The sequence below is a fragment of the Bos indicus genome, unplaced genomic scaffold, assembly GCF_029378745.1.
Source record: "Bos indicus isolate NIAB-ARS_2022 breed Sahiwal x Tharparkar unplaced genomic scaffold, NIAB-ARS_B.indTharparkar_mat_pri_1.0 scaffold_46, whole genome shotgun sequence".
NCBI classification, from domain to species: domain Eukaryota; kingdom Metazoa; phylum Chordata; class Mammalia; order Artiodactyla; family Bovidae; genus Bos; species Bos indicus.
This window is the reverse complement of record NW_027223715.1, coordinates 84,393-106,602: the sequence shown is the minus strand read 5'-3', so window position 1 is coordinate 106,602 and position 22,210 is coordinate 84,393. Positions and strand designations below refer to the sequence as shown.

Sequence of the window (22,210 nt, the reverse complement as noted above, 5' to 3'; positions counted from 1 at the left end):
TTTCTAGTAGTCATGTATGGATGTGAGAGTTGGACTGTGAAGAAGGCTGAGCACCGAAGAATTGATGCTTTTGAAGTGCTGTGTTGGACAAGACTGTTGAGAGTCCTTTGGACTGCAAGGTGATCAAACCAGTCAGTCCTAAAGGAAATCAGACCTGAATATTCATTGAAAAGACTGATGCTGAAACTCCAATCCTTTGGCCACCTGATGTGAAGAACTGACTCATTGGAACAGATCCTGATTCTGGGTAAGATTGAAGGTGGGAGGAGAAGGGGATGACAGAGGATGAGATGGTTGGATGGCATCACTGATTCATGGACATGAGTTTGAGTAGCTCTGGCAGTTGCTGATGGACAGAAAAGCCTGGCGTGCTGCAGTCCATGCGGTCACAAAGAGTCAGATGCGACTGATCAACTGAACTGAACTGAATGGAGTTTGAAAGGGCTTCACTGATGGCTCAGTTGGTTAAATCCACCTGCAATGCAAGAGACCCCGGTTTGATTCCTAGGTCGGGAAGATCCACTGGAGGAGATATAGGATACCTACTCCAGTATTCTTGGGTTTCCCTGGTGGCTCACCTGGTAAAGAATCTGCCTGCTATGCGGGAGACCTGGGTTCGATCCTGAGGTTGGGAAGATCCCCTGGAGAAGGGAAAGGCTACCCACTCCAGTATTCTGGCATGGTGAATTCCATGGACTGTATAGTCCATGCATTCCCAAAGAGTGGGATATGACTGAGCAATTTGCAGTTTCACTATGGAGCTTAAAAGAAAGACATTTATTATCTCCCAGTTCTGGGAGTTCAAACTCAAGATTCTGGCAGAGCCATGCTCTCTGAAGGCTCTCAGGGAGGCTGCTTTCTGGCCTCTTCCAGGCTTTTGGGGCTGCTGGAAAGCCTCAGCTTCTAGACGCATCACTGCAACCTCTTTCCTCTTGCATTTCACTATAAGCAGAAGGTGGAACAAGGCTGCACCTTCCACACTTTGCTTGGAAATCACTTCAGCTAAATGGTCAGGTTCATCACTTACAAGTTCTACTTTCCACCCAACAGTAGAACAGGCAGTATCCCCAGGAAACAGCGAGCCACGTGTCTGACTTACTTCTGTCTTGAAGCACCCTGTGGTCTCTCACAGCTCCCAGGAGAGATGATAAGACACTGTGTCTGGCTTTCTGGGCAAGATTTAGGTCGTTTACTATCACCCCAAACAACAAGTGTAATTGTTGGAAATTCTGATGTGACTTCAGGCACATGGAGGAAAAGCTTCCAACTTGAAAAACCTAAAGAACATTTATGGGCAATATTTCTGTCTCTTTAAAAAAAAAAAAGTGTCTTCACTAACCACACCCAATTTGATTCCTGGCTGGGAGGTGTCAGAGGTGCAGCAGTTAAAGCAAAAGCAAGGGCTCAAATAGCTCTCTGGAAGAAACCGGACAGCTCATCAAATCCTTCAGAAGCAGGTGAGCCTGACTGAGAAGAGGCACCAGTGCGACAGAGCTGTAGGGGCTTTAGGATACCTGGAGTTGGAGAGGGCGTGGATTCTGGCCTGAGGTGGGACCAGGGGCTGTGCAAGCAACTCTGAAAAGAGGATGGTGGAGGGTAGGGAGGGGAGTAAGAATTTTGTTAACATAATATCCATGCATCTCATTTTAACATGACAATCTTTTGCTGAATACTACACCTTCCATCCAGTTGTTGGGATAGACATTGAGTACACTTGATAATCCGGACATTTCTCTTAAGAAGAAATGAACTCCCAAGACAGATCTTTAGAGTTGGAAGGCAACTCTAGAGGTCACTTATTCCTAATCTCTCTTTTTGAAAATTTAGTTTCTATTTTATATTGCAGTATAGTTGATTGTAAATCAAATAATTTTTTGGTGGTAAATGGTATTTGAAGACTGAAATCTGGCACTAAGGGTGCTTGTTGCTGCTGGGCTTATTGTTTTTATGCCTTTTCAATTAAGTTCAAAACTATACAAACACACAAAACCAAGAATAGGATTCCTGAAAATAATTTTTTGCAGGTCTTTCTGGGGGGAGAGTACTGGGAGAAGTTAAATACATCCTACTGGGGATGGACAAAGAAATGACTGCTTTGTCAGGTCTCTTGGAACGATTTTTTGTGTGGCTCATTCACAACACAAAATACAATTAGGCTCGTTTGTTTCATTTGCTTTTGATTTTTACTAGTATTTTGAAACATAATTTTTACTGTATAATTGTTTAAACTATTAATATGGCTTTAAGATCAAATCTATGAAATGTAAGTATATCCCAACAAGTCTAGTTCCCAATGTCTATCTCTGTGCCCTCCTTCCTCTTTTTCCCATCCCCATCTAAGTAACTTATTATTTGTTTAGGTTTCAGATTATTCTGCCATTGTTTCCACAGATGAATGAAAAACACATATGTCACATTTATACATGTAGGTCACATTCCTCCTTGTTAGAGAAATGCTAGTAAACTGTAGGTTATTTTCTTCACTTTACTTTTTTTGCTTAATAATGTATTTTACAGATGTCTCCATACTGAGATATAGAAATATGCTTTATTCCTTTTTACAGTTGGCTAGTACTTCACTAGTACTAGGTGATGGAATTCCAGTTGAATTATTCCAAATCCTGAAAGATGAGGCTGTGAAAGTGCTGCACTCAATATGCCAGCAAATTTGGAAAACTCAGCAGTGGCCACAGGACTGGGAAAGGTCAGTTTTCATTCCAATCCCAAAGAAAGGCAATGCCAAAGAATGCTCAAACTACCACACAATTGCACTCATCTCACACGCTAGTAAAGTAATGCTCAAAATTCTCCAAGCCGGGCTTCAGCAATATGTGAACTGTGAACTTCCTGATGTTCAAGCTGGTTTTAGAAAAGGCAGAGGAACCAGAGATCACATTGCCAACGTCTGCTGGATCATAGAAAAAGTAAGAGAGTTCCAGAAAAACAACTATTTCTGCTTTATTGACTATGCCAAAGCCTTTGACTGTGTGGATGACAATCAACTGTGGAAAATTCTGAAAGAGATGGGAATACCAGGCCACCTGATCTGCCTCTTGAGAAATTTGCATGCAGGTCAGGAAGCAACAGTTAGAACTGGACATGGAACAACAGACTGGTTCCAAATAGGAAAAGGAGTTCGTCAAGGCTGTATATTGTCACCCTGTTTATTTAACTTCTATGCAGATTACATCATGAGAAACACTGGACTGGAAGAAACACAAGCTGGAATCAAGATTGCTGGGAGAAATATCAATAACCTTAGATATGCAGATGACACCACCCTTATGGCAGAAAGTGAAGAAAAACTCAAAAGCCTCTTGATGAACATGAAAATGGAGAGTGAAAATATTGGCTTAAAGCTCAACATTCAGAAAACGAAGATGATGGCATCTGGTCCCACCGCTTCATGGGAAATAGATGCGGAAACAGTGGAAACAGTGTCAGACTTTATTTTTCTGGGCTCCAAAATAACTACAGATGGTGACTGCAGCCATGAAATTAAAAGACGCTTACTCCTTGGAAGGAAAGTTATGACCAACCTAGATAGCATATTGAAAAGCAGAGACATTACTTTGCCAACAAAGGTCCGTCTAGTCAAGGCTATGGTTTTTCCTGTGGTCATGTATGGATGTGAGAGTTGGACTGTGAAGAAGGCTGAGCGCTGAAGAATTGATGCTTTTGAACTGTGGTGTTGGAGAAGACTCTTGAGAGTCCCTTGGACTGCAAGGAGATCCAACCAGTCCATTCTGAAGGAGATCAGCCCTGGGATTTCTTTGGAAGGAATGATGCTGAAGCTGAAACTCCAGTACTTTGGCCACGTGATGCGAAGAGTTGACTCATTGGAAAAGACTCTGATGCTGGGAGGGATTGGGGGCAAGAGGAGAAGGGGATGACAGAGGATGAGATGGCTGGATGGCATCGCTGACTTAATGGACATGAGTCTGAGTGAACTCCGGGAGTTGGTGATGGACAGGGAGGCCTGGTGTGCTGTGATTCATGGGGTCGCAAAGAGTCAGACGCGACTGAGCGACTGATCTGATCTCATCTTATCTGAATACTTCACTGGGTGGATATACTTTAGTTAATTCAATCAGGTCCCTAATGATGGTCATTTGATAAGTTTTTGGTCTTTTGAGGTTTCAAACAGTGGTGCAGTTAACAGCCTTCTGCATAATTTTCTTCTTCTTTATTTATTTTTTTTTTTTTGGTCGGTGTTCCTTTGGGATAAATCCTAAAATTGTGATTGATAATCAAAGGGTAAATGCATATGTACCATTGCAAGTTCTTGCTAACTTCTCCTCTGGTTCTTTTAGACTATTTTTCTTTTCCCAGTAGTCATGCAGGAGAGGACCTGTATTCCCTAAACCTTTTGTTTTTAAATAGTTATTTATCTATTTGCCTGCACTGGGTCTTAGTTGCAGCACGTGGGGTCTTTGTTGCCTCATGTGGAATCTTTCCTTGGGACACACGGACTCTCTGGTTGTAGTGGGATTATTTGCTCCATGGCATGTGGGATCTTAGTTCCCCAACCAGGGGTAGAACCTGCATCCCCAGCATTGCAAGGTGGATTCTTAACCACTGGGCCACCAGGGAGTCTCTCCCCTATACCTTTTAGCAATAGATTATGCCAACAAACTTGAATTTTGCCAAACCTGTACGTGAGAAAGTGTCATAGTATAACTAATTAATTAATTTTATGGTTTTTTATGTTTTGATATATCTTCTATGAGAGAATGTTAATATCTTTTTATATATTCAAAGGACATTTACATTTTTTTCTTGAACTTGTTCATTCATATCTCTTACCCCATTTTTCTATTGAGTTATTGGTCTTTTGTTTCTCTACTACTAGATATTGTGTGTTTTCTAAACTATTTTTATTGAGGTGTAGTCAATTTACTATAATTGCAGCAAAGTGATTTATATATATATATATATATATATATATATATATATATATATATATATATCTGATTCTTTTCCATTATAGTTATTACAAAATTTTGAATATAGTTCCTTTTTACTATACAGTAAATCCTTGTTGCTTACGTACTTTATATATAGTGGTGACTGAAAGTCACTCAGTCGTGTCTGACTCTTTGCGACCCCATGGACTGTATAGTCTATGGAATTCTCCAGGCCAGAATACCGGAGTGGGTAGCCTTTCCCTTCCCCAGGGGATCTTCCTAACCCAGGGATCGAACCCAGGTCTCTCACATTGTGGGCGGATTCTTTACTGGCTGAGCCACGAGGAATATATAGTGGTATGTATCCATAAATCCGATACTCCTAATTTATCCTTTTTCCCAGTACTCTTGCCTGGAGAATCCTATCAACGGAGGAGCCTGATAGGCTGCAGTCCATGGGGTCGCTAAGATTCAGAAACGACTGAACGTCTTCACTTTCACTTTACACTTTCATGCATTGGAGAAGGACATGGCAACCCACTCCAGTGTTCTTGGCTGGAGAATCCCAGGGACGTGGGAGCCTGGTGGGCTGCAGTCTATGGGGTCGCACAGAGTCAGACACGACTGAAGCGACTTAGCAGCAGCAGCAGCAGCAGCTGACTTTCCTATTTGGTAATCATAAGTTTATTTTCTGTGTCAGTGAGTCTCTTTCTGTTTTGTAAATAAGGTCATTTATTTTTTTAGATTCCACATATAAATTGTACCATGTTTGTTTTTTTCTGTCTGACTTACTTCATTCAATGTGAAAACATCTCACTTCATCCATGTTGCTGCAAATGGCATGATTTCATTCTCTTTTATGGCTGAGTAATATCCCATTGTATATAGAAACCACAGTTCTTTACACACTTCATCTCTAGATGGACAATTAGGCTGTTTCCACGTCTGGGCTATTGTAAATAGTGCTACTATGAACATAGGGCTGCATGTATCTTTTCAAATTAGAGTTTTATCTGGATAATATGCCCAGGAGTTGGATTTCTGGATCATATGGCTACTCTATTTCTAGTTTCTTGGGATCTTCCATACTGTTCTTCATAGAGGCTATACCAATTTATGTATCCACCAACAGTGGAAGAGGGTCCTCTTTTCTCCACACTCTCTCCAGCATTATTTGTAGACTTTTTGATGGTGGCAATTCTGACTGCTCTGGGGTGATATATCAAGGTATTTTTTATTGCATTTCTTGAGTAGTTAGTGATGCTGAGCATCTTTTCATGTGCTTATTGACCATTTGTAGAGATATTATTTGTATAAAAGGGAAATGGCCCTTCTTTTATATAAGTAGGAAAATGTTTTTCCCTGGTTTGACATTTGTGTTTTAATTTGTATATGGTAGTATTATCCCCACAATATCTGCTTGATTTTAATGGAATCAAATTTAGGAGTCTCTTTTCTTACTCTGGGCTTCCCTGTGGCTCAGCTGGTAAAGGATCCACCTCCAAGGCAGGAGACCTGGGTTCAATCCCTGGTTTGGGGAAGATAACCTGGAGAAGGGAAAGGCTACCCACCCCAGTATTCTGGCCTGGACAATTCCATGGATGGTATAGTCCATGGGATTGCAAAGAGTTGTACATGACTAAGTGATTTTCACACAACCTTACTCTATTCCAAATCTTATAAATACTTTATCTATTCCTAGGTTACAAAGATTTACTCATGTTTCTTCTATTATTTATATGGATTAACTTTTTCTACATTTAAATTTCTAATCTATTTGGAAGTTGAACAGCAAGAAGAAATGGACAGCAGTTTTATTTTTTCTATATGGTTATCTCAATGTTCCTTATTAGTCCATCTTTCTTTGCATTGATGTGAGATGCTACCTTACTGAATATAAATGTAGCATAATGTAAATTACTTGAATATAAATGAATATTGTGTGATCAACTTGGCCTATATTTGAATTTTCTGTTTTTGTTTCACTGTTCTGTCTATCCATGCACCAACAGCATACTGCTGTAATTATAGAAACTGTTATGTTCTACTATCTGGCAAAGTTAGTCCTACCTCTTTTTTTTGTTGTTGTTTTTGGCTTGATTGCCCAGGCTAATTTTCTTCCTTCATCCAAATATATTTTGTCAGCAGCTTTAGTTGCTGAGTTTCCCAGGTGGCTCAACGGCCACAAAAATTTTTAATTTTATATATACTGACAATCATGTTAAAGAAGAATCAATTAATTTAAATTTGATGAACTGCTTTAAACATGAATCAGGATTGAATTTGACCAAATGACTCTTCTGCACCTAGTTACTTTTATTCTTAATCTCTTGATGGGATGTATTGTAACAATCAAAATCCTCATGTTGAATCACCCTAGTATATATGACAATCATACTTACTCATGTGATACTGCTTTTCACATCTAATAATTTATTTAGGACTTTTATATCAATATTTACTGAGGAGACATATCTATAGCTTTATTTATTGTGAAATCTTTGATAGCTTTTGGAATCAACATTACACTTGCTTCATAGAAAAAAATTGAACATTTTCCTTCATTGCTATGTGATCAGGAATAGTTTGAGTAGCACTGAGATTATCAGGTCTTTAAAGGTTTCAGTGAATGCCCCATGAAATCATCAAGACCTGACACTTTTGTGGAGATAGTCTAACTACTTGGTTATTTCTTCAATAACAATTGAACTGTTTAAATTTGCTGTCTCTACCAGGGTCAATATGCATAAGAGAATATTAGAAACTTTCAGGGAGGAAAATAAGAAAAGAAAAAAAAAAAAAGACAGTTGGAAATGGTTCCTACTTACCTAAATTGACCCTTTCCCCCCTCCCTTTCCTTTTACTAAGGTGGTGTGGGTTCCTGCGTCCCATAGTCCCTTGATATAAACATGGCTGCCATGCCAAACAACACTCTGAGGATCGTTCTGGTCGGGAAGACCGGAAGTGGGAAAAGTGCGACTGCAAACACCATCCTCGGGAAAAAAGTATTCGACTCTAGGATTGCTGCCCAAGCTGTTACCAAAGCTTGTCAGAAAGCATTCCGTAAACAGAACGGCAGAGAGCTTCTCGTTGTTGACACCCCAGGGCTCTTTGACACCAAGGAGAGCCTGAACACCACCTGCAGGGAAATCAGCCAATGTATCGTCTTTTCCTGTCCCGGGCCTCACGCCATCCTCTTGGTCCTGAGGCTGGGCCGCTACACACAAGAAGAGCAGCAAACCGTGGCGTTGGTCAAGTATCTGTTTGGGAAAGCAGCTATGAAGTATATGATCATCTTATTCACTGGCAGAGATGATCTGGGGGACCAGAGCCTGAGCGACTTTTTGAAGGATGCAGATGTAAACCTACAAAGCCTCCTCCAGGAGTGTGGACACCGCTGCTATGCCATCAGTAACAGCAGAAACACCGAGCAGGCTGAGAAGGAAGCTCAGGTGCAGGAGCTGGTGGAGCTGATAGACAAGATGGTGCAGAACAACCAGGGGGCTTACTTTTCTGACCCCATTTACAAGGACATAGACCAAAAGCTGAGACAGCAGGTGGAACACTTGAAGAAAATCTATGCTAATGAATTACAGAACAAAATTAAACTAGTAGAAAAGGAATATGCACATAAACCAGAAGAAAAGGAGAAAGAAATAAAGTTGCTAATGCAGAAGCATGATGAACGAATGAAAAACATAAGGGATGAAGCTGAGATGAATATATTTCAAGTTGTATTCAACATGATTAAAAATCTGCTTTTAGAAATATGGTCCAAGTTGTGGTAGTATAAACTTTATTTTTACTCCTCATTTTAATATAACTTGTTAATATGGTAGTTTATAGTTTCCAAAGATTGTTAAAACCATATTTTCTGACTTCTTACAATCTGACTTCCTCTTATGATCTCTCTCCCTTGAGCTATGGGTCTATGTCCCCTACCTTGGAATTGGAGGGACTTTGTGATTGCTTTGATAAATAGTGGGTGGTTGAAGCAACACCATGTGACTTCTAAGATTAGATAGGGAAAATGCCTCCTTGCTCTTCTACGATGGTTAACCTTGGAATTTGCCCACCCTGTTGTGAGGAAGCCTGAATAGAAGCCCAAGTCACCCCCATGAAGAGAGCCTGAAGTCACTGATCCTCTCCCCTGGCTGACATTTCATCTGCCATCCAGAATCAGCTTGCCAGCCTTGCAGGTGAGGCAACACAGAGTGGATTCTCTAGCTGCCAACTGATGAAACTGCAAAGAGCAAAGATGAGCCATCCCCATGAAGTCCTGCCCAAATTGCAGATTCATGAGAAAAATAAATGATTGCTGTTCTTTTAAACCACTACGTTTTGGGATGGTTTGTTATGCAGTGAGGGCTGCATGCACACATGCTAAGTTGCTTCAGTCCTGTCCTACTTTTGCAACTCTGTGGACTGTAGCCCACCAGGCTCCTCTGTCTGTGGAATTCTCTAGGCAAGACTATTGGAGTGGGTTACCATGCCATTCTTCAGGGGATCTTCCTGACCCAGGGATCAACCACATCACTTTTATCTCATATATTGGTAGGGGGGTTCTTTACCACTAGCATCATCTGGGAAATCCATGCAGTGAGAGTTAACCAGAATTAAATATCTTCCCAGCTCATTTCCCAGCACTCCTGGCTCCTACTGTCCTTCCACACAATGCCAACAAATTTAAGAGTTTATGAAATTGACATAACCAGGTGATGATACATTTTGTAGAGTTCAAAGAAAATGTGACAGCCACGTGGTCCCCTGAGTGAAGTGTCAAGTTCCCTATAGCCTCTCCCTGTATTTGATCACACTCAGTGTCTTCCAACAGTTGTTTAAAAACTCTCATTATTTTGAATTGTCTACAGATTGTATGAAAGTTATTATAGGAGAATTCAGGGCTGGACTGTAGCCCACTGGGCTCCTCTGTCTGTGGGATTCTCCAGGAAAGAATATTGGAATGGGTTGCCATGCTGTCCTCCAGGGAATCTTCCTGACCTAGGGGTCAAACCACATCACTTAAATCTCCTACATTGGTGGTGGTGGTGGAGGGGGGCGGGTTCTTTACCACTAGCATCAACTGGGAAATCCATGCAGTGAGAAATAACCAGAATTAAATTTATTCCCCAGAACTTAAGAGTTGAATTTAAGAGTTTATGAAATTGGTATAACCAGGTAATGATCCATTTTGTAGAGTTCAAAGATTCAATTTTGGAAAATTCAAATAAGAAACCTTGACCATGTTAAGTGTAGGCCCCACTGATGTATAACTGGTGTGTTATTTCAATCTACATCTATGAGAAGTTTGTTTGTGAAACATGGGCTTCTCTGGCACCATTATTCTGTGGTTCATGGAGATGGGGAAATTGGCAAATTCTCTTGTTTTTTTTTTCCTCTCCTCTTTCTGCTATTAAATATATCTCATTTTTTTCTGTCAATGCCATTTAAGTATTGTACAGATTAACATGACTGTTCTTCTATACTAAAATATTTTATATGTCATTTTATTTAAATTAATTCTGATAATAACCCTATAGAAAAGATGACAATGAGTCTCAGGAATATAAGTAATTTGACTAGAGCCATCTGAATGCTTGCCTAGTGATCAATAGAGCTGAATTTTAACTCAGATCTGTTTGCTTTTAAAGTGAAAGGTCTTTCAAAGGCACCAGTTTGATCTTTTTAGACAGCTTTATTTTCTTAATTGAAAGAAATTGCTTTGCAGTACTATGTTGGTTCCTGCAATATATCAAAATGAATCAGTGATAGGTACACATATGTCCCCTCCCCCTTGAACCCCCCTTCCCCCCTGTTGGTTGTCACAGAGCACAACTTAGGGATTTGAGATTTCTGCATCAAACAGCACATTTGCTAATGGAACATTAATTGACAGGAGCTCTCCCAAAGGTCTCCATATCAACACTAAGACCCAGGCCCACCCAAAGACCTGAAAACTCCAGTCCTGGACACTTCATGCCAAACCATTTGCAAAACAGAAACACAACCCTGACCATTAGCAGAAGGACTGCCCAAAGCCGTATCAAGCCCATAGACACCCGAACACACACTGCTAGACACAGCACTGCCCTTCAGACAGACAAAGTCCAGTTCCATCCACCAGAGCAGAGGCACAAGTCCTCCCAACTAGGAAACTTTCACAAGACATGGGTCCAACCCCACCAGTGGGCTCTCTCCCTCTTTTAATTACTATCCTAATTTCAAGTGCTCCTAACTGTAATATAAAAATGTCTTCTCTATCAAATAGTTTTCATTTTCCTTTGCACATCTACACTTCACTCCCCTATCCCCTTCAATCTAACTTGTTGCCTGGGAGGCTGATCTGCATGGACTACATCAGTGGAATCCCTTGCTGTTGGTTCTCTGCTTGGTTTCTGCCAAAGGAAATCCAAGCAGGAGATCTCTTGAAGGTAGAAAAGCAAGATCAGTATATCTGTTCTCCTGCCTCTCTCTCTGCAGGGTCATCTCTGAGTAGTTGCTACTCTAAGCTGAAGGTCATAGCTCCTCTCCTTGAGATCTCTCCACCCAACTCTCCTTCTGGATTCCACCTTTGTTCACCACTTAGGGTACTGATATAATTTCCTCAGTGTTACTGGACCTCTCCCTTGTCATTTCCAAACCTTGTATTCATTACTCATAGGAAGCCTCTTCACTGGACTCTGCTTCAAATATCACAATAGAACATCTTTTTTTCTGCTAGAATACTGATGGATACATCTTATGTTACCTACTTCTTTTTCTATTTGAAAGCATTACCTGATTTTTATTTTTTATTTTTTTCAATCCCATGACAGCAGGGAAGTCTCACGTGACTGTTGAAATCTCTGGGAAAATTTTATCCACATAGACTATGACATTGGCAGTGAGCACATTAAAGGTTCTATCCTGCTAAAATCATTACAAAACTTCCATGATAGAGAGATGAGTTTATATTGAAATAAATATGGCAGATAACTCAAACACAAATATCTGGGATTTTTACAGTTGTCTTTGTTTTGTCTCTGAAAGTGACAAAGTCTTTACTGCATCTGTGAAACTTAGGGACACAGGGATTGGAGATGAAATCTGGAGAAAATATCGTCTCAAATACATGCTCATTCCAAGGTTCATAACAAATACTATGAATAGAGTAGGACAACGTGCAAGAAAAGTCTTTTGTGAGAAACATTCGTAGTATGTGAAATAACACTGCAGGCCTAAACTGCTATTTGCTATAACAGAATCTTATGTTTGTAGTTAGTTCCTTGTGAGTGATTCATCAGTGCAACATTATCTCTAGAGAGCAAACAATCATGCACTGCCCAGACATATTTCCTTTATGAACCATTTGGATGATATTTTCTCTCAGGGATTTGCAGAAGCATTATAAAGTAAGTCAGCTTGCGTGTTTCTAGGCTTGCGTTAGGACCTAATGAAGACGCAACTTAAAGGAGTTGATTTCTTTCCTCCCAAACCTATGTTCTATTTTTGAAGGTAAAACATACTCAGAAGAAAAATGAGTAATTCAAATGAGTCGTATATACGTCATCTTTTCCTTGATGCATGAATTCTTGGACATTGGATTATCTTCATTTTCATTATATCCCAGTTTTCTCTGAAGGTGGTTCTGAATCCTGAGGTCTCAGGAAGTTCCAGCACTCACTGTGTGTACTATTTCTATGGTTGAAACATAACATAGCCATGATCCATAGTTGGGAGAGGTAGAATTCATAGCAGAAGACTTGAGGAAGAATTCTGGGCTTGAGTCTACTCTGAAGAATGTACATGTTGTGTGCATGTGGGTGATGGGATGATAAGCCCCCTTCCTTTCAGAAAGAGGAGAGTTAGGGTCTGCAGGTGAGATCATCAGGGTAGACTCAGAAGTGACAGCATTCACTAGGTTTGTGACAAGCCGAGTATCGGAGTCAAAGGGAGGGTCTGACATTGAAATTTTGAACTGAAGCTTATGTGAGAGGCCTAGGGTGAATGTGGCAGGCATATAAACATCAGTCATTTCGACTGATTCAGTACTGACAACATCCCGACATTCCAGTCTTATGTACTAAAAGGTTTGTGTAGAACTTGAAAGGAAGCAGGTGGTAACCAGTTCTGTGAGACATAGTTCTTCCAATAATTCAGTAGGTATTTGAGGAGTTCAAGAGGAAAGTGAAAGTGAAAGTGGCTCATTATGCCCGACTCTTTGCGACCTCATGGACTATAATCCATGGAATTCTCCAGGCCAAAATACTGGAGTGGGTAGCCTTTCCCTTCTCCATCGGATCTTCCCAACACAGGAATCAAACCGGGGTCTTCTTGGATTGCAGGCAGATTTTTACCAATTGAGCTATGAGGAAAGGCTTTGTAAAAGAGGACACTTTGGTTGGAAGGACAACAACTTTCAGGATTGGCAAATTTGGGGAGTTTATGCCTAGTGTAGTGGCTCGCCTAGTTAAGAGGGTAATCTCTCTGTAACCATGGCATTTCATAAGGGAGGCTCCATGAGGAATCGTCTTGTGCTCTACCCAACAGGACAAGAGTTCTCTCTTACCTCACACCAATAAGGTGGCCCCTTGGGTCTTGGTGCTGCCTGAGGACATGAGTGCTGCATGGTAAGAGATTCCTGGGGGACATAACCAGTGTCCTCTGAAGTGAAACTTTAGAGCCAGATGCTCTTGGGGGAAATATAAAAGATGTTGCCATGTGCCAGAGAATAAAGACTGAGGAGGCTGAATTGAAGCAACCGTAACTTTCACTGACTGTGGGACCCAAGTGTGTTCTTCCCACAAATCAGCTGTAGGCCAGACAGGAAGGAGCCAGCCAAAGTTGGCTTGAAGGTGATTGACTGGAAGTCTACAGGAATCCCAAGTCTGCCAGTAACTGGAGTTGAAATGACCAGCTGGAGGGCAGATAGCAGTTACCAGTTGGACGTGTAATGGTAAATTTTCAGAGGAGGATCTCTGCAGAGTCATTAATGGGGCCCCACGAGGAAAAGAGCCACTAAGTGTTTTTCCATTCCCTAAAGGCCAGATTGCACCTACTTGTCTTCGGTGGTTTCTTCTCTCTCCTCCAACCAAGGAGGAGTCAGAAGCAAGGCCAGTGGCTGGGGGAGGAGAAGGCGAGGGCAGGGGTGCAGATGGAAGCAGCCCTGTCCACACTGCTCGGCCTTCAGCAGAAGCCGGCACAAGCCATGGGAAGGAGAGGCTTTACCCTTCAATGAAATTCAGCTTGATTACGGGTTGGATGTTTTAATTACACAAATGGATGAGCAGTGGTTGGAGAGAGTTTCTGCTTAGGGTAGCAGCTATCCAAGATTTCTTTCATGAGACACTAATGGAGCCAGCATGATGGGTCTGTAGGAGACAAGAATATATGTCTTCCTTCTTTGTGATGTCTTTCTTACTTAATGAAGGGCTTAGATATAGATCATCACATCGTTTTCTGTGGAGGAGAGCACTCTACAAAAGAATCCCAAGATCTTCCCCTTCTATTCCTGAAATAGTGGCTTTGGGTGCTCTGAGTGGTATAGCAGGAGTTCAGAGAAACACTGTGATCCTTCAGATTATGGGAGAAGTTTGAGGTGGCCACATCCCTCTCACAGACTGGTATTTATATGTAAATCCCACAGTCAGAAGAGTCATAGAGGTGGAGTAGAGCCTGCATGTGTGAAGTGGTAGAAGTGTCCCTCAGAGCCCTGATCTTTATGTACTCAAGACCAGTCAAAGACCAGCCTTGACCAGTTAAGCATCTGTGTGGTGGAGTCTCCATGTCCTTGTAACTGAAGAGAAAGCAGGTGAGTGGAGACTCTCACAACAAGTGTAGGGGATAACTCTGGCAAACGCTTTCACTGTCCTTAGAGATCATGACTGGACCTCACGAGAATGACTTTAGTTTTTGACAGAGTCTCAATCTGGTGAATAAAGTCAATGACCAAGCTTGAATACATGCTTTGGCTCGTAAAAAGAAGCTACAAATCACAGACTTGTTTTCTTTCCACTGTGACATTTAAGTTCAAAGATGACTCCACTAGAAGGGCATTCCATAGATGCTGTGTAATGAGCCCTCAAGGTCAAGGAGGCATGTTGAAATGCAGCAGTCATTTATAAAACACCATGTACAGAACCCATGAACAACCAAACGCTTGTCATAATCATAATCTGTTGAATGTAGACTCAAAATTGCATACTTCCTGGAAGATAGCACACATAGAAGCCCCTGATGACTTCACCCAGCAAGTCCTGAATGTTAGCCAACAAAGCCTGTCCTTAGTGAACGTTGACATGTCTCTAATGAGAAAAGCTGGCCTCAGAAATACCATGTCTGTTGGGGCAGACTGAATGAAAACCACAATCACAGAAAACTAATCAAATTGATGACATGGATAAAAGTCTTCTCTAACTCAGTGAAGCTATGGGCTGTGCTGTGTAGGGCCACCCAAGACGAATGGGTCATGGTGGAGAATTCTGACAAACTGCAGTCCACTGGACGGGCTTCCTTGATAGCTCAGTTGGTAAAGAATTCGCATGCAATGCAGGAGACCCCTGTTCTATTCCTGGGTTGGGAAGATGAGCTGGAGAATACCCACTTCAGTATTCTTGGGCTTCACTTGTGGTTCAGCTAGTTCACTGGAGAAAGGAACAGTAACTCATTTCAATATTGCCTTGAGAATCCTTTGAACAGTATGAAAAGGTAAAATGATATGACACTGAACGATGAACTCCCCAGGTCGGTACATACCCAATATGCTACTGGAGAAGAGTGGGGAAATACCTCAGAAAAGAATGAAGAAGCTGAGCCAAAGCAAAAACAACACCTAGCTGTGGATGTGACTGGTGATGGAAGTAAAGTCCAATGCTGTGAAGTACATGCTGCTGCTACTGGTAAGTCGCTTTAGTCTTATCCAATTCTGTGTGACCCCATAGATAGCAGCCCGCCAGGCTCCCCCATCCCTGGAATTCTCCAGGCATGAATACTGGAGTGGCTTGCCATTTCCTTCTCCAATGCATGAAAGTGAAAAGTGAAGTCTCTCAGTCGTGTCCAACTCTTCGCGACCCCATGGACTGCAGCCTACCAGGCTCCTCTGTCCATGGGATTTCCAGGCAAGAGTACTGGAGTGGGGGTTCTATTGCCTTCTCCAACAATATTGCAGAGGAACCTGTAATGTTAGGTCCATGAATCAAGGTAAATTAGAAGTGGTAAAACAGGAGATGGCAAGCGTGAACATCGACATTTTAGGAATCGGTGAACTAATATGGACCAGAATGGGCAGATTTAATGCAGATAGCCTTTGCCTCTACTACTGTGGGCAAGAGTGCCTTATAAGAAATGAAGTAGCCCTCATAGTCGACAAAAGAGTCCGCTATGCAGTACTTGAGTGCAGTCTCAGAATGACAGAATGATCTCTGTTCGTTTCCAAGGCAAACCATCCAGTATCACAGTAGTCCAAGTCTATGCCCCAACCACTAAAACTGAAGAAGCTAAAGTTGAACAGTTATATGAAGACCTACAAGACTTTCTAGAACTAACAACAAGAAAAAGATGTCCTTTTCATCATAGGGGACTGGAATGAAAAAGTAAGAAGTCAAGAGATACCTGGAGGAACAGGCAAGTTTTGCCTTGGAGTACAAAATGAAGCAGGGAAAAGCCTAGCAGAGTTTTGCCAAGATAATGCACTGGCCATAGCAAACACCATCTTCCAACAACAAAAGATATGACTCTACAAATGGACATTACCACATGGTTAACACCGAAATCAGATTGATTATATTTTTTGCAGCCAAAGATGGAGAAGCTCTATGTAATCAGCAAAAACAAGACTGGGAGCTGACTGTGACTCAGATCATGAACTCCTTATTGCTAAATTCAGACTTAAATTGAAGAAAGTAGAGAACACCACTAGACCATTCAGGTATGACCTAAATCAAATCCCTTATGATTATACAGTGGAAGTGACAAATAGATACAAGGGATTAGATCTGACAGAGAGAGTGCCTGAAGAACTATGGACGGAGGTTCATAACGTTGTACAGGAGGCTGTGATCAAGACCATCCCCAAGAAAAAGAAATGCAAAAAAGGCAAAATGGTTGTCTTAGGAAGCCTTAAAAATAGCTAAGAAAAGAAGTAAAGCTAAAGGCAAAGGAGGAAAGGAAAGATATATGCATTTGAATGCAGAGTTCCAAAGAATAGCAAGAAGAGATAAGAAAGCCTATCTAAGAGGTCAATCGAAAGAAAGAGAGGAAGCCAACAGAATGGGAAAGTCTAGAAATCTCTTCAAGAACACTAGAGATACCAAAGGAATATTTCATGCAAAGATGGGCATAATAAAAAACAGAAACAGTATGGACCTAACAGAAGCAGAAGATATTAAGAAGAGGTGGCTAGAATACACAGAAGAACTATACAAAAAGAATCTTCGTGACCCAAATAACCACAATGGTGTGATCAGTCACCTAGAGCCAGGCATCCTGGAATGTGAAGTCAAGTGGGCCTTAGGAAGCATTACTAAGAACAAAGCTAGTGGAGGTGATGAAATTCCAGCCGAGGTATTTTAAATTCTAAAAAATGATACTATCAAAGTGCTGCACTCAATATGCCAACAAATTTGGAAAACTCAGCAGTGTCCATAATACTGGAAAAGGTCAGTTTTCACTCCAACCCCAAAGAAAGGCAATGTCAAAGAATGTTCAAACTACTGCACAATTGCACTCACCTCACAAGCTAGGAAAGTAATGCTCAAGATTCTCCAAGCTCGGATTCAACAGTTCACCAACTGAGAGCTTCTAGATGTTCAAGTTGGATTTAGAGAAGCCAGAGGAATCAGAGATCAAATTGCCAACTTCCGTTGGATCATAGAAAAAGCAAGAGAATTCCTGAGAAGCATCTGCTTCACTGACTACACTAAAGACTTTGACTGTGTGCATCACAACAAACCATGGCAAATTCTTCAAAAGATGGGAATACCAGACCACCTTACTTGCCTCCTGAGGAATCTGTATGCAGATCAAGAAATAACAGGTAGAACCAGACTTGGAACAATGGACTGGTTCCAAACTGGGAAAGGAGAATGTCAAGGCTGTATATTGTCACACTGCTTGTTTAACTTCTATGCAGAATACATCATGTAAAATGCCAGGCTGGATGAAGTGCAAGCTGGAGTCAAGATTGCAGGGAGAAATATCAATAACCTCAGGTAAAGCAAGAGTTCCAGAAAAGCCTATTTCTTCTTTATTGACTATGCCAAAGCCTTTGACTGTGTGGATCACAAAAAAACTGTGGAAAATTCTGAAAGAGATGGGAATACCAGGCCACCTGATCTGCCTCTTGAGAAATTTGTATGCAGGTCAGGAAGCAACAGTTAGAACTGGACATGGAACAAGAGACTGGTTCCAAATAGGAAAAGGAGTTCGTCAAGGCTGTATATTGTCACCCTGTTTATTTAAATTCTATGCAGAGTACATCATGAGAAACGCTGGACTGGAGGAAACACAAGCTGGAATCAAGATTGCCAGGAGAAATATCAATAACCTCAGATATGCAGATGACACCACCCTTATGGCAGAAAGTGAAGAGGAACTAAAGAGCCTCTCGATGAAAGTGAAAGTGGAGAGTGAAAAAGTTGGCTTAAAGCTCAACATTCAGAAAACGAAGATCATGGCATCCAGTCCCATCACTTCATGGGAAATAGATGGGGAAACAGTGGAAACAGTCTCAGACTTTATTTTTCTGGGCTCCAAAATCACTACAGATGGTGACTGCAGCCATGAAATTAAAAGACGCCTACTCCTTGGAAGGAAAGTTATGACCAACCTAGATAGCATATTCAAAAGCAAAGACGTTTGCCAACAAAGGTTCGTCTAGTCAAGGCTATGGTTTTTCCTGTGGTCATGTATGGATGTGAGAGTTGGACTCTGAAGAAGGCTGAGTGCCGAAGAATTGATGATTTAGAACTGTGGTGTTGGAGAAGACTCTTGAGAGTCCCTTGGACTGCAAGGAGATCCAACCAGTCCATTCTGAAGATCAGCCTTGGGATTTCTTTGAAAGGAATGATGCTAAAGCTGAAACTCCAGTACTTTGGCCACGTGATGCAAAGAGTTGACTCATTGGAAAAGACTCTGATGCTGGGAAGGATAGGGGACGACAGAGGATGAGATGGCTGTCATGTGATGTCAGTCAGTGGCATCACTGACTCAATGGACGTGAGTCTCAGTGAACTCCGGGAGTTGGTGATGGACAGGGTGGCCTGGCCTGCTGCGATTCATGGGGTCGCGAAAAGTCGGACATGACTGAGCGACTGATCTAATCTGATCTGATGCAGAAACCACTACCTTAATGTGAGAAAGCAAAGAAAAACTAGAGTCACTTGATGAAAGTGAAAGGGGAGACTGAGAAAGCTGGGTCAAACCTCAGCATTCAGAAAATGAAGGTCATGGCCCCCAGTCCCATCACTTCATGGCAAATAGATGGGGAAACAATGGAAATAGTGACAGGCTTTCTTTTCTTAGACTTTAAAGTCAATGCAGATAGTGACAGCGGCCATGAAATTAAATGACGCTTGCTCCATGGAAAAAAGCTATGGCCAACCTAGACAGCATATTTAAAAGCAGAGAGATATCACTTTGCCAACAAAAGTCTGTCTAGTCAAAGCTATAGTTTTTCTAGTAGTCATGTATGCATGTGAGAGTTGGACCATAAAGAAAGCTGAACACTGAAGAATGTATGCTTCTGAAATGTGGTGTTGGAGAAGACTCTTGAGAGTCCCTTGGATTCCAAGGAGACCAACCAGTCAATCCTAAAAGCCATCAATCCTGAATACTCATTGGAAAAACTGATGCTGATGCTGAAGTTCAAATATTGCCGCCTGATGAGAAAAATTGACTGACTGGAAATTACCATGATGCTGTGAAAGATTGAATGTAGGATGAGAAGGGGACAACAGAGGATGAGATGGTTGGATGGCATCACCGATTCAATGGACATTATTTTGAGCATGCTCCAAGAGTTGGTGATGGACAGGGAAGCCTGGCGTGCTGCAGTTCTTGGGGTCGCAAAGAGTTGGAGACTACTTAGAGACTGAACTATAGTCAAGGCTGTGGTTTTTCCAATGGTCATGTATGGATGTGAGAGTTGGACTGTGAAGAAAGCTGAGCACTGAAGGATTGATGGTTTTGTACTGTGGTGTTGGAGAAGACTCTTGAGAGTACCTTGGACTGCAAAGAGATCCAACCAGTCCATTCTAAAGGAGATCAGCCCTGGGTATTCCTTGGAAGGAATGACGCTAAAGCTGAAACTGCAGTACTTTGGCCACCTGATGCAAAGAATTTACTCATGGGAAAAGACTCTGATGCTGGGAGGGATTGAGATCAGGAGGAAAAGGGGACGACAGAGGGTGAGATGGCTGGATGGCATCAGGGACTCAATGGACATGAGTTTGAGTGAACTCCGGGAGATGATGATGGACATGGAGGCCTGGTGTGCTGCAATTCATGGGGTCACAAAGAGTCGGACACGACTGAACGACTTCACTTTCACTTTTCACTTTCATGCATTGGAGAGGGAAATGGCAACCCACCCTAGTGTTCTTGCCTGGGGAATTCCAGGGACGGGGGAGCCTGGTGGGCTGCCATCTGTGGGGTCGCACAGAGTCGGACATGGCTAAAATGACTTAGCAGCAGCAGCATAGTGTTTTTTGCAGTGGCTGCACTTTTCTGTATTCCTAACAACAGTGCATGAGATTCCCTTTTCTCCACATCCTCACAACACCTGTTATTTCTTGGCTTTTTAATGTAGTCATTGTAAGGTAAAGGAACTAGAGAAGGCAAGGTTCCACGAAAGAAGGAAATTGATACTCTACAGAAACAGATCACCTTTAATGAGGTGAGAAGGGGCAACAGTCACACCAGTGAACTGCTGCGCTAAGTGAAGAAGAGAGTGGTATATATGGAAAACATATGTATGCAGAGATACATTGTTTTGAGGGGGTCTGTTTTTCCTCAAGATTACTTTTGATTACTTAACTTTCAACAACTGGGGCAAGGAATTCCTGAGACCGGTCGGAGACTGGGATCGGCTGGGAGCTGAACGTAACCAATCTTCATGTTGATTCCTTTCTTCGGGTAGAAAGTTCTTTATTCTGTATTAAATGGTGGGAAGGACCTGGAGGGGAGTTTTAACTCCAGGCTATTTTGAGCCATGTAGCTTTCCTTCATTCCAGATTCTGAGGAATATATAAAAAGAGACAGAGAGATGGTCATTGTCAATGTTCAGGGCTTCTTCGTGTGGGTAAATGAGGGTCAGGGGCTTGTGGTCTGGGAGAAAGGAAGTCTATGGCCTGTAATGTTGATTTTCTATTCTAGCTGCCAGGGTCTCAAGCAGAAGAACAGTCTTGACTTGATGTCGAGAAATGGCTCAAATTCAGTCCTGGAGGAATCACTGGAAAGATTAAAGAAACAAGGTCCAAACGTGAATAGGAGGAAAACGAACATGAATGGTCCGAGAAGAGGCAAAACCCAAGGCATCCAGTTCCAATCCGCTAACCATGCCTGCAGAGGTTGCTTAATCTCTGGCCGATTTGATAGGCTCAATCTGTAAGGTTTTTGCAGCTTCCTGGACAACACCCGACTGGTTGGCATGGAAGCAGCAGGATTCATTTAGAAAAACACAGAAACCTCCCATTGCTACAGTGAGTAGTTCTCATCCCCTTCTACTTTGTAACACTACGGCCGCCAAGGAATTAAGTTGATTTTGAATAGTTATTGGAACTTGGGATCCTTCCTGGAGGCTGTCTGATAGGTCTTTAGATAGTGCCTGGTAGTTTTGGATGGAGGTGGCTAGGCCAGAGGTTCCTGTTCCAATTCCAGGTGCTATTCCTAGTCCCACTAAGAGGGGAATGAGATGAATGGCTCATGTCGTTTGCTTGTGAATGAAAGGAACAGGTAGGGGGTTGATCACTGGGGGCTACAAAAATGTTCAGTTCAGTTCAGTTCAGTTGCTCGGTCATGTACGACTCTTTGCGACCCCATGAATTGCAGCACGCCAGGCCTCCATGTCCATCACCAACTCCCGGAGGTCAATCAAACTCACGTTCATCGAGTCAGTGATGCCATCCAACCATCTCATCCTCTGTCATCCCCTTCTCCTCCTGCCCCCAATCCCTCCCAGCATCAGAGTCTTTTCCAATGAGTCAACTCCTCGCATGAGGTGGCCAAAGTACTGGAGTTTCAGCTTTAGCATCATTTCTTCCAAAGACCACCCAGGACTGATCTCCTTCAGAATGGACTGGTTGGATCTCCTTGCAGTCCAAGGGACT

At 42.0% G+C, this 22,210-nt stretch overlaps 1 protein-coding gene across 1 annotated transcript; it reads left to right on the top strand.

Annotated features, from left to right (window-relative positions):
• The first annotated feature begins 1,378 nt into the window (after nt 1-1,378).
• Nucleotides 1,379-9,244, top strand: LOC109557780 (GTPase IMAP family member 7-like). Its single transcript, XM_070785463.1, has 2 exons — nt 1,379-1,457; nt 7,776-9,244. Exon 2 carries the CDS (start codon nt 7,817-7,819, stop codon nt 8,693-8,695), a length of 879 nt encoding a protein of 292 aa, XP_070641564.1. The 5' UTR covers nt 1,379-1,457; nt 7,776-7,816; the 3' UTR covers nt 8,696-9,244.
• Nucleotides 9,245-22,210: the final 12,966 nt, after the last annotated feature.